The following is a 21248-nucleotide window of genomic DNA, read 5'->3' on the forward strand; positions in this document are numbered from 1 at the left end:
TTTTCAAAATAAAACGTGCGCGCGTGAGTGACGAGACGTCATCCGAGTCGTTAGGCGGCAGTGTAGCCGGAAGGCTGACAGGCTAGTATCACGAAAGACAAAAAAACACACACACACACACACACACACACTGGTGTTAGCAAGAGACTGTCCAAGTGGTTCCGCGTGATTAACAGCAGCCTTTATGTCGTCGGCTCTTTTCTATTCAGATAATCTAGTTAGCTAATTAGCTAACTGACATCATCATTAACAGGTGAGTGTCTTTCTTTCTTGGTTGGCAAGCTAACGTTAGCTTTCATGAAGCTTTAGCATATATTTCTCTTAACTACGATGCTTTAGCCTGCTCGTTTTTCCTCATGTACATGTCACTCTTCATAGCAATGTGTGACGTAACGTTACCTAATGTAATGGCTGTGATGGTGGAAGAAGTGCACATGCTTTATAACGTTACTTAAGTAGAAGTAACACCAATGTACCCAAAATAATACAACATAATACTGATTTATAATGTGGTTATGTATTGGATGCATGATTGTATGTTATGCATGGTTAAACTTTGCATCACTTCCTTAATTTCATTAATACATGTAGTCTGTTACATTCCAGCACTGGTATGCTTCACCCTCATTAATGGGAGGACTATTTAACCTATCTATAAATGACAACAACAGGTTTTATCAGTCATATTTGAGCTGGTGCTTAACATTAAAACTTAACAACTGATAGTTTAGTTGTTCTGTTGTTCTGATCATCTTTTGGTTCTTTCTAGTGAGTGATGGCGGTTGAACAATTTGTGTCAAAGACACTCGAGCTTCTCCAGGAGGAGAGGGAGGCTGAAATAGAGGAGACCAGGTATGTAACATAACATTTAGACTGTGATACTTTACTTAATAAAGGCATTATTCCCCAACTTCAATTACATGGGTCAAGCTCCAAGAACACAGGATCCAGCACTCTCCATAATGGCACTATACAATGACTGCGGCTTGTTTTTTGCCTTCAGGATATGGCAGGAGAACATCTCTCTCAAAGATCTTCAAAATAAAGGAGTTTGCCTGCTGAAATTGCAGATAGGAAGTCAGTCCACAGGCCTGTACGGTCGTACAGTCGTCGTCCTTGAGCCAAGAAAGCATCTTGGTTTCTTATCTCTGCCAAGCAACAGCTTTGGACCCGGTGAGATGGAAGAATAAAACATGATCTGTGGGTTTCATTGTGACTTTAGTTTAATATTTTGCTTATTGTGACATGTTTGTCTTTTGTTACAGGAGACATAGTTGGGTTGTATGACACTGGTGGATGCACCCCAGCCTCACAGATCGGCACGGGAATAGTGACGAGGGTCAGCCAAGTTTCTATAAGTGTGGCCTTCGACGATTCAAATGATGGACTCAGCTTTGATACGGGTGCGCTTCACAACCTCTTAAAGTTGGCAAATGACGTCACCTACAAACGGATGAAAAAGTGAGTGAGATTTTTTATGTAAAACGGATACATGGGAATTATGAAAACTTGAAACAAGTTATTTTCTCTGTGTGTTTTTTGCTTGCAGTGCCTTGAATACATTAAATGGATACAGCAATGGACCAGCTGCCAATCTGATAAATGTTCTTTTTGGAGACTCAAAACCATCCATGCAATCACAGCCAAGTAAGTGACACTTTACAAAGCAAATATAATCAAAAGATAGTTGCTCTGTGAAATTGTGCTTGTTGGTACCTTATACACAAGTATGCAACATACTCTACACTAATTTCATACAATCCACATACAATTCTGGGTATGTTATTTTGTTTCATCAGATAAAGTAAAATTCTTTAACTCAAACCTGGACGATTCTCAGAGAGAAGCTGTGTCCTTTACGCTGTCTCAGAGAGAACTGGCTGTGATTCATGGACCACCAGGCACTGGGAAAACCACCACAGTGGTCGAGATCATCTTGCAAGCAGTAAAACAAGGCCAAAAGGTGCAGAAGTATATATGTGAATATTTCTCTCCTACTGATTAATTCAGTTACATTTACTGTGTTCTGTAGTTGCTGCATGTCAGTCTAGACAGGGTCATTTTCACATTTGGATTCTGTGTTTGTGTAGGTCCTTTGCTGTGCGCCCTCTAACGTCGCCGTGGATAATTTAGTGGAGAGGTTAGCCCGGTGCAAGGCAAAGGTCCTCAGACTGGGTCACCCTGCCAGACTTCTGGAGTCCATACAGAAACATTCACTAGATGCCATCCTTGCACAGAGTGACAACGCAAACATCATCGCTGACATCCGTAAAGACATCGATAAAGCATTTGTAAGTAGGTTAGTGTGTGCTTCTACTGGCATGTGTGCCATCGTGACCCGTTTTTTTTGTATTTATAAATCCCTTTTTCTTTTCAAGATTGGAATAAAGAAAATGCGTGAAAAAGGAGAGCGGGTGAACTTCAAAAGAGAAATAGGGGAGCTTAGAAAAGAGCTGAAATCAAGGGAAGCGACAGCCATATCCCAGATCCTAAAAAGAGCCGATGTTGTGTTATCAACCAACACTGGTCAGTATTGGCTTTGAGTGAAGAAAATGTAATTCAGTGGTTGCAGTAATGATGAAAGGCAATCACAGTGCACTTGTTTGCGTCTGCAGGTGCTTCTGGCAGTGGCCCGCTGAAGTTCCTGCCAGCGGAGCATTTTGATTGGGTGGTGATAGACGAGTGCGCTCAGGCACTGGAGAGCAGTTGTTGGATCGCCCTGCTCAGAGCACGCAAGTGCATTCTGGCTGGAGACTACAAGCAGTTACCACCTACTATTAAATCACAAAAGTAAAGTAGCAGGCGTTCCTCTCTTTTCATTCATATGCAAATAACATTCAAGATTTAGTATTTGTCCTGGGACAAAACTTTTAACATTTTCCTCAGAGCTCCTGTAAACATACCAGAGTACTTTTTCATTTATGACTAAGTAAGAAAAAAATATCTGATTAAGCTCTTAAATAACAACATAGGATGTTTTGTTTCTCACTTTCTGAGCTTTAACACTCAGAAACTGCTGATCTGCTTCATCAGGACTGTTTGGGTTTGATCAGATTGTAATGAGTGAAAGTCAGCAACACTCATCCAATGCTAAACATCAAATTGCCCACATCAAACCACATACACACAATACAGACAAAAACTCAAATACAGAAATATCTCATGAAATGAAGAAAACTGTTCTAACTTTAGCAGAAAATGTATGTTCTTGTTGGACTCCATCAACCTTAGTAAGAAACATTGTTTTATCTGCCTTTTTATAAGATCTTGTTGTTACATGTATTCATAGTTTGCTGCACATTGTTTTCTTTTTGTGCTCCACAGGGCTGCATCAAAAGGCCTGTCGCTCAGTCTCATGGAGAGACTTATCCAGATGTACGGGGACTCAGTGGTCCGTATGCTCACTGTTCAGTACCGCATGAACAGTGCCATCATGAACTGGGCCTCCAAAGAGATGTACCAGGGAAGACTAACAGCCCACAGCTCTGTAGAGCGACACCTGTTAAAGTGAGTGCGAGCTTAATGATGGAAAGTATGTCACGTTTGAATTTCAGTGAATGATAAATCATTAAAGTGTAAAAAAAATTATCTCTTTGATGCCAAAGAGATTTACCAGGAGTCGCCTGTGTTGAAGAGACCAGCACGCCACTTCTCCTCATTGACACTGCAGGCTGCGGCCTGAGTGAGATGGAGGTCACAGATGAGCAGTCCAAAGGCAACCAGGGTTAGTCATTTTTATTGCAAGAAATCAAATGTTATTACAGTGAGTGTGCTGTGGGATCTAACAGTTTACTTTTTCCTCAGGTGAGGTCGACATTGTTGAACTGCACATAAAGGCCTTGACTGAAGCTGGAGTGAAAGCTAAAGACATCGCTGTTATTGCTCCATACAATCTACAAGTAAGTCACGGAGGTACTGCAGTGTGAAATATTTATTAACTCAACTAATACTACTGTACTGTGTCATAGAAAATTCAATTTAAATCTACACTTTCCCCATAATGAAAATAAAATACCCAAAATCTAAAAAGTGAAATCAGAAGATCTTACAGTTATGTCTCAAAATAATGAACTGACTTGTCTCTGTAAAGGTCGATCTTCTGCGTCAGAAACTTTCTGCGAGGCATCCAGAGCTGGAGATAAAGTCTGTGGATGGATTTCAAGGCAGAGAGAAAGAGGCTGTGGTGTTGTCGCTAGTTCGGTCCAACAGAAAGGGTAACTTATTTAGCTGTGTCTGGCACGCCATAATTGATTGTTTGCAGCAGTCATTGATGTATTTGTTCACTGCTTTATTTTAGGGGTAGTTGGATTTCTGGCAGAGGACAGAAGGATTAATGTGGCTGTTACACGTGCGAGACGTCACATTGCTGTTGTGTGCGACACTCAGACTGTCCAGACTCATGCTTTCCTGAAGTCCCTGATAAAGCATATGACTGAGTTTGGCGAGGTCAGAACAGCATTTGAGTACATCCAAGACATCGTGCCACAGAACTACACCCGGGACCACAAAGACACAAAGGCTAATACGTCTGCCACCAGCTCCACATCCACCAAACAGAAGGTTAAAGATCAGCCTCCGAACAGGTCGAAGCAACAACAAAAGAAGTGCCCTGGTAGCAGCAGTAATGAAAATGCTGCTGCTACAGAGAAGCACACAAAGTCCTGCATGACGGCACTGACCGAGGAAGAGCAGAAGAAGAATAGATGTGCTGAGATCAGAGTGCAGGTGGAGAGCTTTCTAAAGGACTTAAGTCAGAAAGAACTACAGTTCCCATCATCATTTAACTCTCATGACCGCCTGCTGGTCCACCAGATCGCTGAGGAGCTGGGCCTCGTGCATGAGAGTAAAGGTGAGGGCAAAGACAGGTGTATCATGGTGGCCAGGCCTCTGGTGTCAACACCAGCTGAGAGGCCAACACAAGAAGAAGAAGAAGAAGAAGAAGAAGAAGAAGAAGAAGAAGATGATGATGATGATGATGATGATGATGATGATGATGATGATGATGATGATGATGATGATGATGATGATAATGAAGAACCTCAGGAAAAAGAAACAATCCCCAACCCCCAGAGCGAGCCGATGTGTCAACCTACATTAGACCTGAAAAGTTTACATTTGGATCGAATGAAGAGGGAGCAGCAGAAGAGGGAAGAACATGCTCAAAAAAAACAGCAACAGAACAACTTCCCACCAGCTCAGGCCCAGTCATCAAAGAAGCCCAAGTCTGCTAAAGGTTTGAAATGGAAACACCTCATTCTTAGTGTTGTTTTAACTTGTCTGCTCCAATGTGTGTGCAACAATTCAACTCTTACCATTTCTCTCCCAGGAAAGAACCGAATGAAGGCAGGCGCTTGCGGCATCGCTGCTGCTGCAGCTCCAGATGAGGACTTTGACACGCTCCTCGACGCTGTCATAAAGGCTGAACGTGTGTGCAGCTTTGTCAGGTGTAAAGCTTCTGTGCTGATGCTTGGCCAGCTTTGCCTGTTCTGCAACAGGCAGTATTGTCTCAGTCATCATATACCGGAGGTAAGACAGGAGCAGACCCCAACCAAATAGCAGCTGTTTTGGTTGATGTGTTTATTAGACGCTGTATTCAAAATGCATATACAGTTCCAAGAAAGGCTGTACTTTTTTTTTTTTTTTTAAACCTGTGCATTGATTTCACCAAAAGTGACAGCTTAAAGGGACAGTTCACCCCAAAATCAAACATAAATATTAGTTTTGTTACCTGTAGGGTTAATTATCAACATTGATTGTTAAGGTGTAAGTTGCCTAGTTTTGGAGAGATATGCCATAAAGACATCTACCTTCTCAAGGATATAATTACACTGTATGGCCTCTAGTGCACGTGCAAATATTGCCCAAACTAGGCAACTCAAACCAAAACAATGTAGATTGATAAATAGCACCATGTGTAAGAGGATAAATACGTATTTTTGATTTGGGAGTTAACTGTCCCTTGTTGTATGGACATTGGGTTTTTGTGATTGTGATTGTCATGTTATCATGTTGTAAACCCTTTTCAGATCCACGGCTGTGGAGATAAAGCCAAGTCTCATGCTCGGATGAGAATAAGCAAAGAAGGCGTTCTGTACGCAGGAAGTGGGAAGAAAGACAAATCCATGGACCCCAATAAGAAAGCCTATCTGCAAAGGAAACTGGACTCTAAATTGAAAGATATGTCATCACAGAGGAAACCAAAAAACAAAGAGAATGACAGTTAATGCTAGCAAATGAACTCTGTAAATTCACATAACTAGAGTCTTTATTGTGAACAAAATTAAACCATAAAAATGTTTGAAAACGTCTCATTTGATCAAATTTACATATTTGTTGCCTTTCCAACCTTCATAGTATACAATATGGTTTTAAACAATTTCCTACAAAATTTCCTAAAATACATATTGATTATCAATTGTGGTTATCAGTTGTAGCAGCTTTAAAACGCTCAACAAAGTCCTCTTTAACTACTGTCTTGTTTCTACTGCATGTGAGTCTACTCTACATCCACTGTGACTGTCAGAGGACAGATTGTCAGTGGGGTGGAGTTTTTCCCATCTTCATTCAATCCAGGAGAAAAGTAGGGAAAAACCCTCTCTGTGAATCTATTTTTGAATGTGTGCATTGTTGTCAAATCAGCAGCGTTGATGAAAATCACCTTTCCTTTGTCATAGTCCAGCTGGACTTTAATCTTCTCAGGCTTCTGCTTTAACACAAGCTTGATGCGAGGCGACGTCTGAGCCCAAATTGAGTCCCCGTTGCACAGGCCGATCACCCAGAATCCCTCAGTCGGGTTGAGGAAGACAGTACTCTTCCTTTTGATGGACTCTTGAGCTACTCCGATGTACCAGTCTTTTCCCTGGCCCACCTCCACAGTCCAGCTGTGCTTCCCAGATGTGAAGCCGGTGGCTCCCAGCACACACACACGACTGGTGCAGCGTTCAGGGTTGTCAGGTAGGATTTGCTTCCTGCTGTATTGTACACTGGTCAGCTCTTTAGAAAACGTTAAGTTGGACTGGGCTGTGTTTGGATCCAGAGTGAAGGGAACTGGAAGTATAAACCAAATTCAGTAGATTGAAAATGCCTCAGAATAAACTTGATCGTGAAGCCATTGTGTGCTCACCCACCACATGTGACAATGTTGGCCATCTTCTTCCAAATTCCAAACCCAAGTAATCCCAGATGCTTTGCAGAGGTGATCAGGATATCTCGGATACATTCTGGCTCTCGAACAATGCATTTGGCCCTGAAACAGGTTCAAATAATTGCAACATTGTCTTATGAAGACTTTGCTAATAATGGCAGATAATGAGTTACACATACCGTTTCTTCATCTGCTTGTAGTCCTTAAGGTAAAAAAGGAAGTTAAAAAACGTTTCATCATCGTCATCAGGTCAAAATGTGGCAATTTCTATAACAATTGTATATACTGAGTAATTACAACATAATACATTTTGACCTAAAGAAGAGCCAACTGGGATTGTTGTATCACTGGGATGATAACATACGCTTCTCATTTTATGGTTTAAATTGCCATGTAGTTGCATAAACACAGCAGTAAAAATGTACCTGTAGAAATGGTAAGTCCTTTGCTCTGAGATATGCCTCAATATCACTGATGGTGGAAGAGAGGCTTTTGATCTGGTCCTTGATGTTTTCCAGCTTCTCGCCCATCACCTGGGTCTTGATTTCCTTTTCCTCTTTGAGCACCTTCAGTCTGCTGTTCTCCTCCTCCTGAAGGAAGAGGCGTAGCTTCTCGAACGACTCCTTAATGGCTTCCTCGCTTTGATGAGCTTGGCTCTGTCGGGAAAGCTGGTTATGTTTGGCAGTGGACCAAAGGAACGCCCGCGGGCCGAACTCAGGGTGTTAACTCTCTGGGCCGAGCACAAATTAGAACAAGTGAAACTAGGAATTCTGAATTAACCTGTTAACCTCCATAAATAGAGGAATACAAGTCAGAGTAGAGGTACAAGAAAACTCAGTTATTAACTTTTACCTGTATATAGTTGTTGGTTTCCTCCCAGTCTACTTTGGTCTTGTTCAGTTTTCTGAGATTTTTCCTCAAGGACTCTAGCATCTCAGAAATTTCCTTCTGAAATGATGAACAAAATAATCATTATGAGTTCCAATCTTGAGCTGAAGCAGTGTTTACAATGAAACAATGTAGTCAATAGACACACTATGTATTTGCAACTGTCAATAATCAATGTGTTACTTTTTCCTGTGCCTTAAATCCTTGTAAACTAAATTGGATTCACTTTTAGACTGGCTGGTCTGGGAAACTGTGATGTCGACTTTTTAATAGACTAAATGATTGATGATTTGATTGCAAAAACAATGAACATGAAATAAATTGTTATTTGCAGCCTAATTTATCACCTAAAATAAAATAAATTCAACCCCAGTAGCAACAAACCTTTGCTCTCACTAATTGTGTTTCCTGTACTGGAGTGTGTGTGTAGTTAATCCTCCTGTCATTTCGGTCTATTTTTACCTTTTTCTGGTCGGCCGCCTCCTCCACCGGGCAGCACTCGTGAACTCTATGCTGTTTTGACGTTTGGCAGACAAGACAGATAGGCTCCTGGTCATTGTGACAAAAAATCTTCAACTTCTCGTTGTGAAGACCACAAAAGTCTTGATTCCTGATGGTCTTTTGCACTTGATGATGGTCCGCAGCTATCTTTAGTGCCAAATTGATAGGAGGCCTCCCAGGGACGGACACGGCGCGACACACAGGACATTCTCTGCATCCTTTCCATTCCCAGAATTTCTGTAAACAAACTCTGCAAATATTGTGGCCACATTTGAGAAGAACAGGAAGGTAATAAATCTCGGTACATTGAGGACAAAGTAAGTCCTTTTCAGAGAACGAAATCCCTGCCATCCGGCTAAAGTGTTCCCGTAAAGTGAGGTAACAGGAGCGCGTCCTTCCTGCTCTTCAGGTGTTGTGACAGCAGGCTGTATACGACCCAGAAGCATGTTGGCAAACCAGTACGACTGGTATACGCGTCAAGTATTCCTTATATAATACGTTAAATCAGCTACTAATAGTTGATGGAAGCAGACAAATATATATACACACACACACATTTATGTATAAAACAATAGTCACCAGCAGCACTAAGATCACAGAATAGACTTATATTCACTTTCAGTGCCATTTATTTTTCCATTATGAAATGTTTCCATATTCGACACAGTAACATGGTTTGACTCAATGCATAAATATATTAACAATGCATTCTAGTCAGCCTCTAAATAATTCTAACCATAGTTTTATCAACATGAGGTCTAGAAAAACATAAGAATGCTAATACATGTATTTCAATGTTGTGTTATTACTGCATTAATTCCTCTGGGTAGGACAAAGCTTAGAGGCAAATACCGAGGTAGTTTAAATCGTTGAAGAAGAGGCAGTGCTGTCAGTGAAATCTCATTTATACCCAGAACCAAGAACAGAAAGTGTAGAAGATGTCCATGCTTTAGAAGTTATACATTGACCTTACGACAGGTTAACAACAGACAGGGAATCAACATTATGTTGGATGCACAACTTCAAAACAGATCCAGGTGCTCGTAGTGATGCGTGAGAAACTGGTGTTGAGCTGTAGAAGTACATGTGTTGCTCTCTCTCCTTTCATGCTGCCACTCTACTTGCCTTTCATACAGAGAGAACACTATATATTTATGTTACAGTATTGTGTGTAATGATGAGAAAAAGTTGTCACATCTTTGCTTTAATTATGAATGTTTTAAAAGGTGTTAATAGTAATTGTTGAAACTATTGATCCTGTTTTGAACACTGAAAGGATGTATGTCCTGCATCAATGTTTTAAAAGAGTATTTTTGTACACTACAACTACAGTCTTACTATAAAGAAACTTAAGGGGAGTTTACAGTTGTTCTACTGTATGAAAAACCTTGTTTAAGCCACGACTGTTTTAATTGACAGGCTTTTATCCCCGAAATCACATTATTACTTGAATATACTGAACAATATATTGAACAAATATATAAGGAATATGAATGGTAAAAGCCACTGAATATTAAGAAATACTATATTAAACAATTCCGAAATAAGTAAATGCAGTTACACGGATTCATAATTTGATGACATTTTTTGTTCCTTAGAAATAAAACATGCAACATGATCCGATACGATTTTTGTCTTTCTCCCTCAAAACCACCTTAAGATTACAATGCCTCTGCAAGTAAATAATCTCAATACATTTGACCAATTAATAAATATTTACATATAACTATAAATATGAAAGCACCACATTCAAACATACTACATGTTTCTCCTCTAAATGGTTATCTGACAAGTGTGTGATTGGTCAAAGATCCTTTCCCAATAGGTTTCCTTCTCAACAATATTTGTCCTTAAATTGCAACAATACTATGTTGATGTCAGACTTAAGAGTAAAACATGGACAGAAAAGGAATTTCTATGAACACAATGTGTGTTGATGTGGCTCCTTAGTCTTGATGAATAAGGGAAAACAGCAGCTGCATGAACCAGTTCTGTAAAAACATACTAGATTTTAAATGGTTAAGAGTTTTTAGCTCATTTTTAGGTTTTACACCTCAAATAAATCAAACCTTTAAAACAAATGAACATGAGAATAGTATGTACATGAATACAATAATAAATATACCATGTATGAAATCAATTAAATTCAGAAATGACTCTGTGCTCTGATACAAAAATAAATAATCAGAAAACTGTTGATTAAAGAAAAAGTGGATGTTGTGTAAAAGGTATTATGAGAACTGGAACAAACCTTGTGACTAAGATCACCGAAGATCATTTAATCATTTCACAAAACAATTCTAATGCATAAAATAGCAAATACAAGTTATAAATGCTCTTTGGGCGGTCCATATTCCTCTAGATTTAAATCCTGCAACAAAAAGAGAGTCATCAGAGACACTGTGGGTTCTTACTTCTTCAGCTTGTATTGAAATCAGTCCGTTACACCTCCACCGTCAGCTGTAACTCACAGACTGATGTCTGTGAATACGATGGATGCCTTGATCGTGTCCTCAGCGCCGCAGTCTGCAACGCTCGGGGTTCAGTTCAGCATCCTGTTCACAGAGCAGTGAATTATTACTCCTCAAACATCTTCAGCACATCCCGAGGCTGCCAGCTTCTCTCAGAATAGTCAGGAGCCTGTGAGGCGTCACGCTTCGTCTGCAGATCCAACGCACAAACGCAGTCGCACAATCACACAAATCCAGGCTTCATTGAGGACTTGAAACATTTGGGACAACCCTTCGTGCCGTTTGTCTGCAGACACCTGAAAGAATAGAACAGCCAAGTGTCAACTTCTTCGGCCTTTAGACGTGTACAAATCAAGAAATACATGTATTAATGCAGGTAGATTTATATTTGACACCAGATCTGAAGACCCCTCACTGTCATCAATAAAATAAAAAAAAAAATCACACTCAATGATCAAGAATAGTAGTAGTACACCCACTTGAGATGGAAAATGTGGGAACAGGGTAAGGCCTGCAGTTTTTGGTCCCTGTCCCCGATGGACTCTCCACACATGCCGCAGTAGAGCTCCAGCTCCTCGACACACTGCAGGAACTTCACCACCTGCTCCCTGAGCTCCTCCTGCTGCCCCCGGGTTCGATGAATCCCTTCACTCAGGCAGTGCACCTTCAGCGAACACAGCTTCAGACAAAATCAGAAAAAAACGTCTATGTGACCTGTAGATTGTTTGAATGATTTATCTACCACTTGAGTGAAGGGCTGTAACTAAAGAAAAGGTCATTGTTTTATCTATAAAATGACAAGATATAGCAAAAACATTCCCTCGAAGTTGACGTCTTAAAATGTCTTCAATTTATTGAAATGTATTGAAATAATAAATACATTTTTCCAGCTACAGCAAACATATAATGCTTATTTTGACCTTATAATGACACCAGACCTATGTCAGTGTCCTCAGTAACTGCTCTAAATATGTTTGTGTCTTCGGGCTATATCACACTTAGCAAAACATTTGCATCAACAAAAAAAAGGTACAGTGCCCAACATGGATCCCTGAGGAACTCCGAAGGTCACTGGTTTCCAGCCTAAAGTGGCATCAATTACCACTACCTTCTGTTTCATATTGTGTGTAAAGTCCTGTATCCAGTCTGTAACTCGCTTATTTATACAAATGTTTTTAATTATTGATTAAAAAATGACTAATACAATTATTTGATTATTATACTACTTAATTAATTCTGCAAATAACTTATTGATTAAGGGACTGATAGTTGCAGCTCTACTGTACTTCCTGTGTAATATCAGTTACCTTGTTTCCCATCCCATCTGCCAATTCCTGTGCTCGCTGCAAAGAATCAAGAGCCTGGAAAATAAACAGTAAAGCTGGCATTTATTAAAAGAAACAAAAAAACAATGATGTCAGTCTTAAGACTGTGATATTTACATATAATTATAGGTACCTTGTCAAATTCTTTCTGCAGAAGCCAACACTTTGCAACTCCCAGGTAGACGTGTGATTGTCCGAGACGGTTTCCAATCTCGGTCATGATACTCAGTGCAGACTCGTAGCGAGGGAATGCTTTCTGGATGGATGAAGAGAATTACCAACATTAAGCTCACCATTTTAGATGCCAGTGCAACAAACAGTTGAGGAAAACACTTTCTGTGAGAAAGCAATGATAAATACACCAAAGACAACATATTCTCTTTAACTAATCAAGTCTGCTCAAAGGGCGACATCTTACATCAGCGTCACGTCTGCAGCGGTGTATGTCTGCAAAGTTTAGTAAGCACAGAGCCTGCAGAGGACGGTCACTGTGCTGCAGAGCAATCTTCATTGATTCCTGTTGAAGTGGAAGACAGAGAGGTTTTCGAGAATAAATCATTTTTGTCGAATCCCTCAAACTGTGAGGAGCAAAGCTCTTATTAAATATAATGATGGGAACTTATCAAAAATATGTTTGGATCATTTGGAAATTAGACTTTCAAAAATAGTCAGGTTCATTGACAGCATATATATTTAAATTAAATGGCAGTATTGAACTATAACTATATATATATATAACATAATGTAGAACATGCGTATTAAAATGAAGTCTTATTATGAATGAAACATATTTACACATTTAACTAAAACATTCTGTGAATGAGAGCATTTATTTGTTTTCTTTAGAATAAAAAAAGATGCGTAAATCCTGAAACTGAAGGACATATTTTAGTAAACTACTTTTACAGCATTGGTATTCTAAATATGACAACATGTGTAAATTGTTTGTGAATAATAATAATTTGGCTGAATAAATAATAAATCTGAAATGCATCCTGCTCTCTTGTTACTTTACTTTTGCACTCCAAGGCAATGACATCAAGCTATTTTTCACCCTCAGTACATAATTAGAACAGAGTGAAGACTAAAGCTTCATTAACACTTTAAACCAGCCCCTCTATGAGCATATTTCTGTCGAGGTCTACGGCCTGGTACAACAGAACAACTGGCGCTTGCACCTGTCAGCACATCTACAGTATTTGCAACTCCGACATACACACGGCCAAAGACATCAGGGGAGAGGGGACTTTGTGAGGAAACAACAACTATGACATTCTCCACAAGCTATGTGAGTTTGTGAGTCCGGATTCTCAGTTGGACCAGTTATTGAGTGTCGGACAGCTATAAAACAATACCTCACAGCACTCCATGGCGTCTGGCAGGCGCTCGAGTTTCCTGTAGGCGACAGACATGTGGTACTGGCTCATGGCTCGATACTTGAGGCTCCAACCCTTGCCGTAGTCATTGACAAGCTCAGCTGCTTTACATGGGAAGAACAGGGCTTTCTCATAGTCCTGTTGGCAGAAGTTATTGATGAGTAAGACCTCCGATAGTCAAATGGCTTTCAGGTTTGTTATTCCCTTCCGATGGCAATTCAACGTTTGACAGTATTAAGTGATAGGTTGAATTGTCATATGTTTGAGTATTTTTTATATTAGACAAATGATCTTCTTTTTTTTTTTAATAAAATAATGTGACATGAGTGCATTTTCCAAACACCTCTTCCTCTCAATCCCGTTGAAACCAATCCTGCCTATGAAACCAAGAGATTACTCTTACACATCTCTGATGTCAAAGGTACGACATGAACACTCACGCCGCCCTTCTTCCACAATGCCCAGTACTACATGAGCTAACCATTGATGATATTTGTTTGGATGCTCTGCAGTGTCAGCATAGTCTGCAAATACGTTGGCCACCTCAGTATTGATTCTGCAATCAAGTCACACGTGTAATCCAACGAATGTTTTATCCAAATAGAAAATCCAAGAAGTCAAAATAGGTTTCACAGAAAAAGAAAAGTTCTTATTCAGGCTCCGTGTCTGTAATATGCCATTCAATAATGATTGCTAAAGACATTTAGTTGTGCAATACTAATACGTTTAAGTACTTTTTAATTTATTGTATACACTTTATTCTATTTCTACTCCGTCTGTATATATAATATTCTTCTTGTTTTTTACTCTTTTATCTTATTTCTGTTATTATACTACTTGTTTTACTTATTACTGTGAGCAATGCTGCTGTAATCCTGTAATTTCCCCACTGAGGGACTAATAAAGGATTATCTTATCTTATCTTATTTGGTGAGAAGGTAATACTAAGCATCAGCTTTCAGAACAATCTGGTTAATTCTATAAAAAGTACCTTAAGGTGGACATAAATGTTTCCCAGACTGCAGCAGACTCTGCACTCCAGCATCTTGTCATCGTTGTTGTGTGCATAGCGCAGGGCCTTCTCGTAGCTCTCCAGAGCTTTCTGGAAGACACTGAGGCCCAGGAAGGCGTTGCCCATGCTCAGGCATACCTGGCCGTTGAGCTGCAGGCTGACGGTGGTGCCCTGCATGTTTAAGCATGTCTTACAGTAGGACACCGTTTTCTGGAAGTCGCACAGCTTCTCATTACTGCGCGCCAAGTTCAGGTAGCCTTCTGTCAGGTAGTCTGGGTCCTCCATTTCTCTGGCTGTGTCAATTTGATCTAGAGCGTACTGACAAGAGAGAGCAAGGTGATGGAAATTGTGAATAAATACAAAATTAAAAAAAATGATGCTGAATAAAAGACAAATTATTTGATGCATTTATTCAAAGCCATTGGGCCTCTACTTTATAAAGTCCCAAAGTGAAAGAGAGTGGATGCTGCTTGAGTAAAGATGGTTATGTCAACAAGACACCCCACACTGATACTCGGGTTGCAGGACACTTATTTACTCTGCATCGTGTGGAAGCCACAAATTAACTCTTGCTTCTCAAGATAACTGTAAATGGAACCAGGAGGGTGACCTTTGACCTCTTCTCGTTCAATAGTCACTTAATCGTTGTAGAAATCTACTACGGCATGAACTGTACCCACTTCTGAGTGGACATGGTGACATATCAAATCGATAGGATAATCAGTGGCATACACGTACAGCTGTTCGCGACACAAAACATGATCACACTGTAGTGAAAATGTGAGATTGTCTTGACATGAATTATCTAAACCAAATGACAACACTGAGCAGGACCGACCAAATAAATCTATATAAAAAATTTATAATAATAAATATATATATATATATATATATATATATATATATATATATATATATCTACAGTAATTGTATGTCACATACCGTTCTTTGGGAGACTTACCTTGAGCATATCTTTATATTTTCCCATTTCTGAGTGAGCCGTTATCAGGCAGCCTAACACCCGAAACTTCCCTCCAGGATCTGAGGTCTTCTCCAGCACTTTAGTCCAGACATGCAGGGCTTTGTCTGTCTGATTGGACTGATACAACCTCAGGCCCTTCTCTATCTGCTGCTTGGTTTGGTCCTGGCCCATCTCTGGTGCAAGGCGCCTCATAAAAATATTCATTCGTTTAGGCCATGCAATTTCAGGTAGGCAGCAAGAAAGTAGATCCTTGCCATGCACAGAACAACTCCAAAGAAGATCCCTTGAAGATGATCCTCCAAGAGGCCGCTGCCAGAAGGCCTACCGGATCCCGCTCTCTCAGCTGCGGCTGTGCTCAGATGGAGAGGAAACTGAATCCACCAAAGTAAAACGGCAACACACCAAGACCATTATCGCCAGTCGCTTCTAGGAGAGCTGCAGGGCCTTAAAAAAAAAGCTTCCCCATTCAACCCTGCAATGATCCCCTTTTACCATAAAGTGTTCAAGAATTCTCCGTCAGATTTGCGCTTGAAAAATGACAAAAGAAACACGTTTCTTGACGGAGTGCTAGCAGTGGTATCCCAGAATATCGACTCCCTCTGCACCCCAGCGAAAGGAATTCTCAACACCCCCGTGTCCAACCCCCTCCACCTTCCTCCTACTGCTGGCGCTACAGCAGATGGCCTTGTCACTCTAGACCATGTGTCCCTTCAGGAATTCTGTCCTGCCCTCAGCAAGCAGCCCCAAGGTCACTACAGCTCCTAGCGATCTACCTTTGCACTAAAATCACTCGCTGACCAAACACTGGACAAAACATTTTTACATTACAGGCCTCTGGAGCATTAAATACACACCCACAAATTGATCTCACCGGACTCGCATGTGGGAGTGGGAGCTGTGATATGGGAGCTATTAACAACATTATTGTCCAAAATGAATAAGGCACTGCAAGTCAGATGGTGCTCGTAGAGGCAGTCGGTTCCTATTGGGAGTTCTTATAGGAGGTACATATGTGCCCACAGAAACCCCCACCCCTCATCTTGGCGTCAGCAACTGATGCTTAGAATAGTTCACAAAGTCTGACATGTTACTGGGCTTGGGTTTCAGCTGCACAGCCTCCTGCAACACATCAATGGGATCAACGTTTTGCTCTCTCTGTAGTAGCTTTCTCCCCTTCAACTCTCCCTTCCCGCCCCCCCCAAAAGGACAAAACAGGCACCTTTACCACCTCACCATTCACAAGATGCATTACCAATACAAAGATAAACACGTCTTTGTTGAGGCAAAGCTTTAAATAGCTACACAGCAACAAAGGAAATGCATCGCCGTTTAATTGCAAAAATGAAAGATCCTAAATCCCTGGTAATAAACATAGTATTAATAGTGAGCGATATTAATGTGTAAAGGCTAAGAGCCATACATATAAGAAGAAACGGACAGCTTGTAGCTACAGCAATATATTTGACATTTCTGTTAACAGTTTAACTTTAACATGTACATAAAAAAAACAGGACAAGAAACTGTGAAAAATTGAAAATTTAGAAAACATCCTCTGTTATCATCTTTATGCACGATTGACTTCAAACTTGACATCTGAGGATATTTAACTCACAATGTCATGGTACACTTAATAACGTACAATATACAGAAGAATGTTTTATGTTCAGTAAAGTTTTAAGCTGAAGTTGTGCATGCATGTTAAGAATGAATCAGTGCACAGGAAACAATGTCGATTAGTACATCACTGGTCACAGCATCACTACAAATCATGTGACTTCTGAGCTAAAGGGATCAACAATGGACTCACTGGAATAATACAAGCAAGTGAAACACTATTTCTACTGGTCTGAGGTTGAAGTCTGAATGGAATGAGTGACACAGAAACCAGCTGAGTAAATACATTTAGAGCAGATCTCCTCACCGAATGTCTCAGCAGTGGAGTCATAGTAAGTTATCCAACAGTCCTTCCCGATTGTCTGTGGCGGCGACCACAGTATGAACATCCAAGGGACAGTTTAGGCCAAAACGAACTGCCAGTTTGTGAGGAGGATCTTTATACCTCTGATAACGGAGACAACAGATGTGGCCGGGTTAAACTTTAACGTGTTTGCGTCACCTTTCTTACATTTGTCCCTGAAGACGTATATGCAACCATTACAGCTGGCAATCTTCCACAGTGAAGGAACGCAGCTCCACACCGCAGGGAAGCGCAGGCGGGTGAAGCTCTCCAGCAGAGGGTTGTAGCACACCAGGGAGTCTCCCTCGGCTACAATGAAGATCACGTCCATGTGGACCGCGGCGTGCATGCAGCCCGCGAACGGCAGCATGTATGGTTTGATCGTGCACTTCTGGGAGGCGGTGTCAAAGCACTGAATCAATCGAGATGGCTTAGTAAAAAAGTCCATGTCATTCTCCTCCCCTCCAAGCAGGTATATAGTACCTCCCAGGTTAACACCAGCAGCACCGGACACTGCCGTGTCCAGCTGGCTGGTCTCGGTCCACATGTTGTCCTTCACTGTGTAGTAGATGACAGCATTCGAGAGCGTGTCCTGCAGTGTCTTACCTCCCAGTGAGTAGATAGCGTCCTCAGTAGAGACAGAGACCATGGTATGATGGAGGCGGTCTCTGGGCAGTGGGGCGCAGCGCTCCCAGTCCATGGTGTGCATGTTGCACTTCCACATGCGGCGAGGAATGGACCCCCCCACCACATACAGGTCCCCTCCGTGTTTACAGGCTGCAGTGATCTGATGGCATAAACTGTTCTGGCCGCTCACGCTGATCGCATCGTCCTCGTCACAGTGAAGCGACACCGCCAGGGAGTGAGTCCGCGCCTCCTCTTTACCAATCAGGTAAATGTGGACATTCTCACCGATTTCCTGTAGACATACAAAAGACACATCAGACAAACAAATATTTACAAGAGAAATAAACAAAAAGAGAACACTCTCAGATGAAATAACAGTACCTTGAGATTTTCTTGGAGGATACAAGAAAACTCCTCTCGCTCCACCTTGTTGTGATTTATCCACAACTCGATGGCTACTGTTGGATTCTGGGAGCTCGGAACTCCATCTGAACACAAATGAGTCACATTCATTAAATGTGTTTTCTAGAACTGCTCCTGCATATGTTATAACTGCTAGCTAACATCATTTAGTAATGTAAATAATACAGCACATTGTAGCCAATGGAAAAAGACTGTTTCAGACGGCATGGCACATAGTGATACGACAGCCATGGGTAATACCTTTGATGATGTCCAGGAGCAGACAGAGAGGCATATTAAGAAATTCCTCAGTTTGATGCAGCTGCGCCAGGTGGATTTTAGCACAATGCTTTGCTGCAGTATACAACTCCTGGTCACTGTGTCTGTCTGCAAGCCACATCACCTGGACACAAACAGGTAATCATTAAACTGATATGACACAATTATGCTTAAGTAGCAGAGACTTGTGAAAACAGTGAGTCACCTGCAGGCAGTTCTTCACCTCTACCGTCCGTGAGAGGAAGCGGGAACATTCCTCAAACAGTGCAGTGAGCTGGTACATATCTGCCATCTCATAGGTGTCCTGAAGCTCCTCCACCCTCAATTTAATAGTGCCGTGATAGATGTAGTCAATCAGCAGCTGGAAGACAGTGGCACTGACATCCTTCAGTTCAATAGAGCGGTTGTGGGACTCTTTGAGGTTGGAGGTGAACATGGAGCGGAAGAAACTGCTCTGAGCCGAAAGCACCAGCCGGTGCAGGTTAAACTCTTTGCTATCCACGGTGACGACGACATCAGCGAACAGGCCGTCCTCCAGACACAGGTCCATGATGCTCTTCACCACCCGGCTGGAGTGGGAGCGATCAGTGAAGGTGTATCCCAGGAAGTAGTTCTCTTCTCCCACAGAGCCCCCGACACTGAGGCCCCCCTCCTCGCTGGATTCCATCTTTGCTGCTCGCCTGACAACGTCCCCAAACAAAGCCTCCATTTACACTCAGTTGCCATTTTAAAATGTATGTAAAGTTAAAACTAATATAATCTAAAACAAATTCCTGCCTTCATTAACGTTATAATGTTCAGTTGTTGAAATTGTTCTAGAGCCGATATTGGAATGTTAAAAAAAAATGTTATGGCCAATAATAAATATATATATATATATATATATATATATATATATATATATATATATATATCATAAATTGGTTGTCTTAAGTGTTATTTCTGTATTGCAATTTCTTGGCGCAACAAGATTATCCCCCCAGCTGATAATTTGTTTTATGGAAAAATGTTGCGTTATCTTAAAAAGGTCTTTCTAATCATTTATCCATCACATTTGAACTAAAATAAACAAAATATTAGCTACCATACTGAATAAAAAATACAATACAAATGCAGCCTCCAAATTCCCCCTTAAGTCGAATAAACACCTCCGATACAGTTAAAACCATCTCAATGATAATCATCACAAAGGTGGGAATAACAGCAGGACTGCTAGACTGCATTCGTTCTGAATAGATGACAGCTGATCCAGAGCTTGGTTATACTGCTGTTAAATGAGCGGCTGTTACAGGTTGTTAAAGTCACTGACGCATACACAGACTGATGTGGAGCCTGAGAAGCTGACGCGGTGTTGTGTTTACGGTCGTCATTAGCTAGAACATGTTTAGCACAGCAGCTAGCTGGCTGGCTAGGGTTCCCTCGAGACACACATTAACCGCGATTTCGTGGAACTAGTTATGACTAGTACCGAAAACTAGACAAAAGAGTCGCGACGCTTTAAAAAATGACTGGTACAAAATTGTGGTTACCTTTGTTTCCACTACTTCACCATTCAGGCGCAGATGAACTCTTCACCGGAAGTAAATAAACTGTTTCACTGTGCAGCGATGAGACGAGTCGCATCTGGAGCTGCTGCCCCCTCGTGGTGGAGCTGCGTTACTATAGCTGTTATTAAAGCTCAAAGGATATAATTGGTCAATGATACCAAATAGGCAATTTCAATAGAGAGGAGTCGCTGTATATGTTGGAAAGTTAGTTGATTACTTAATTAGTTACATAGTGACTCCCAGTATTTTGATCCAGGACTTCCCTGGTTACGTTTTCAGATATGGTTTCACCCACTGAATGAGGAATGTGATGGGTGGGCCCTGAAAAACTGTTTAACACAATATTAATCATAGAACGTTTTTTTGAATTTCCATATTTTTCCATAAACTTTAATATTTGTATTTACCGAGACAACTGCATAGAAACATTTACAGAGTGATCAATACCCTGAATGAGTTTACAACGTTGGTGAAATCTACTTAGTGCAGGCTGTCAATGTGAAAATGTTTTATCTAATCATTTTATTGTTACTCAAATCTGTGTGCTTTATGTTCATTGTTGAAACTCTGCCTGGCTGCTATTCTTGGCCAGGTCTCCCTTGTAAAATATTATAATATATATTATATATATATTATTATATTTTCCCTTAATGGGACACAAATGGTTAAATAACATATAAACAACAAAGTAAATACAATTTGAACCTATTAATGTTGAGAAGGACCCTTATCTTAAC

The 21248-nt window shown here is 40.8% G+C and overlaps 4 protein-coding genes across 7 annotated transcripts; 1 reads left to right on the forward strand and 3 right to left on the reverse strand.

The window, feature by feature from the left end:
* The first annotated feature begins 44 nt into the window (after positions 1–44).
* ighmbp2 (immunoglobulin mu DNA binding protein 2) lies at positions 45–6298 on the forward strand. Of its 3 annotated transcripts, XM_034535531.1 has the most exons (17): positions 45–253; positions 770–852; positions 1004–1173; positions 1266–1461; positions 1550–1647; positions 1800–1963; positions 2091–2291; positions 2379–2526; positions 2616–2790; positions 3325–3507; positions 3606–3724; positions 3805–3899; positions 4091–4214; positions 4298–4974; positions 5026–5233; positions 5327–5526; positions 6027–6298. In XM_034535531.1, exons 2-17 carry the CDS (start codon positions 776–778, stop codon positions 6222–6224), a joined length of 3033 nt encoding a protein of 1010 aa, XP_034391422.1. In that variant the 5' UTR covers positions 45–253; positions 770–775; the 3' UTR covers positions 6225–6298. The 3 variants fall into 3 exon arrangements, with proteins under 3 accessions (XP_034391422.1, XP_034391421.1, XP_034391423.1); XM_034535530.1 differs by having other exon boundaries at positions 4298–5233; XM_034535532.1 differs by lacking the exons at positions 45–253; positions 770–852; positions 1004–1173 and having other exon boundaries at positions 1344–1461; positions 1841–1963.
* Positions 6299–6408: 110 nt separating this feature from the next.
* LOC117732530 (zinc-binding protein A33-like) lies at positions 6409–8922 on the reverse strand. Its single transcript, XM_034535533.1, has 6 exons — positions 8495–8922; positions 7997–8092; positions 7570–7800; positions 7324–7346; positions 7128–7246; positions 6409–7047 (listed from the first exon to the last, which is right to left on the reverse strand). The coding sequence occupies exons 1-6, from the start codon at positions 8882–8884 to the stop codon at positions 6497–6499; spliced, it is 1410 nt and encodes a 469-aa protein (XP_034391424.1). The 5' UTR covers positions 8885–8922; the 3' UTR covers positions 6409–6496.
* Positions 8923–9195: 273 nt separating this feature from the next.
* On the reverse strand, positions 9196–16843 carry rapsn (receptor-associated protein of the synapse, 43kD). 2 transcript variants are annotated; one of them, XM_034535245.1, is made up of 8 exons: positions 15679–16843; positions 14697–15035; positions 13685–13843; positions 12748–12846; positions 12463–12585; positions 12312–12365; positions 11484–11683; positions 9196–11300 (listed from the first exon to the last, which is right to left on the reverse strand). In XM_034535245.1, the coding sequence occupies exons 1-8, from the start codon at positions 15901–15903 to the stop codon at positions 11228–11230; spliced, it is 1272 nt and encodes a 423-aa protein (XP_034391136.1). In that variant the 5' UTR covers positions 15904–16843; the 3' UTR covers positions 9196–11227. The 2 variants fall into 2 exon arrangements, with proteins under 2 accessions (XP_034391136.1, XP_034391137.1); XM_034535246.1 differs by lacking the exons at positions 12312–12365; positions 12463–12585.
* A 300-nt stretch (positions 16844–17143) lies between these two features.
* kbtbd4 (kelch repeat and BTB (POZ) domain containing 4) lies at positions 17144–20581 on the reverse strand. Its single transcript, XM_034536021.1, has 5 exons — positions 20494–20581; positions 19170–19644; positions 18947–19088; positions 18665–18771; positions 17144–18575 (listed from the first exon to the last, which is right to left on the reverse strand). Exons 2-5 carry the CDS (start codon positions 19629–19631, stop codon positions 17715–17717), a joined length of 1572 nt encoding a protein of 523 aa, XP_034391912.1. The 5' UTR covers positions 19632–19644; positions 20494–20581; the 3' UTR covers positions 17144–17714.
* Between the last annotated feature and the right edge of the window lie 667 nt (positions 20582–21248).

Source organism: Cyclopterus lumpus, chromosome 6 (assembly GCF_009769545.1).
Source record: "Cyclopterus lumpus isolate fCycLum1 chromosome 6, fCycLum1.pri, whole genome shotgun sequence".
Lineage (NCBI taxonomy): Eukaryota > Metazoa > Chordata > Actinopteri > Perciformes > Cyclopteridae > Cyclopterus > Cyclopterus lumpus.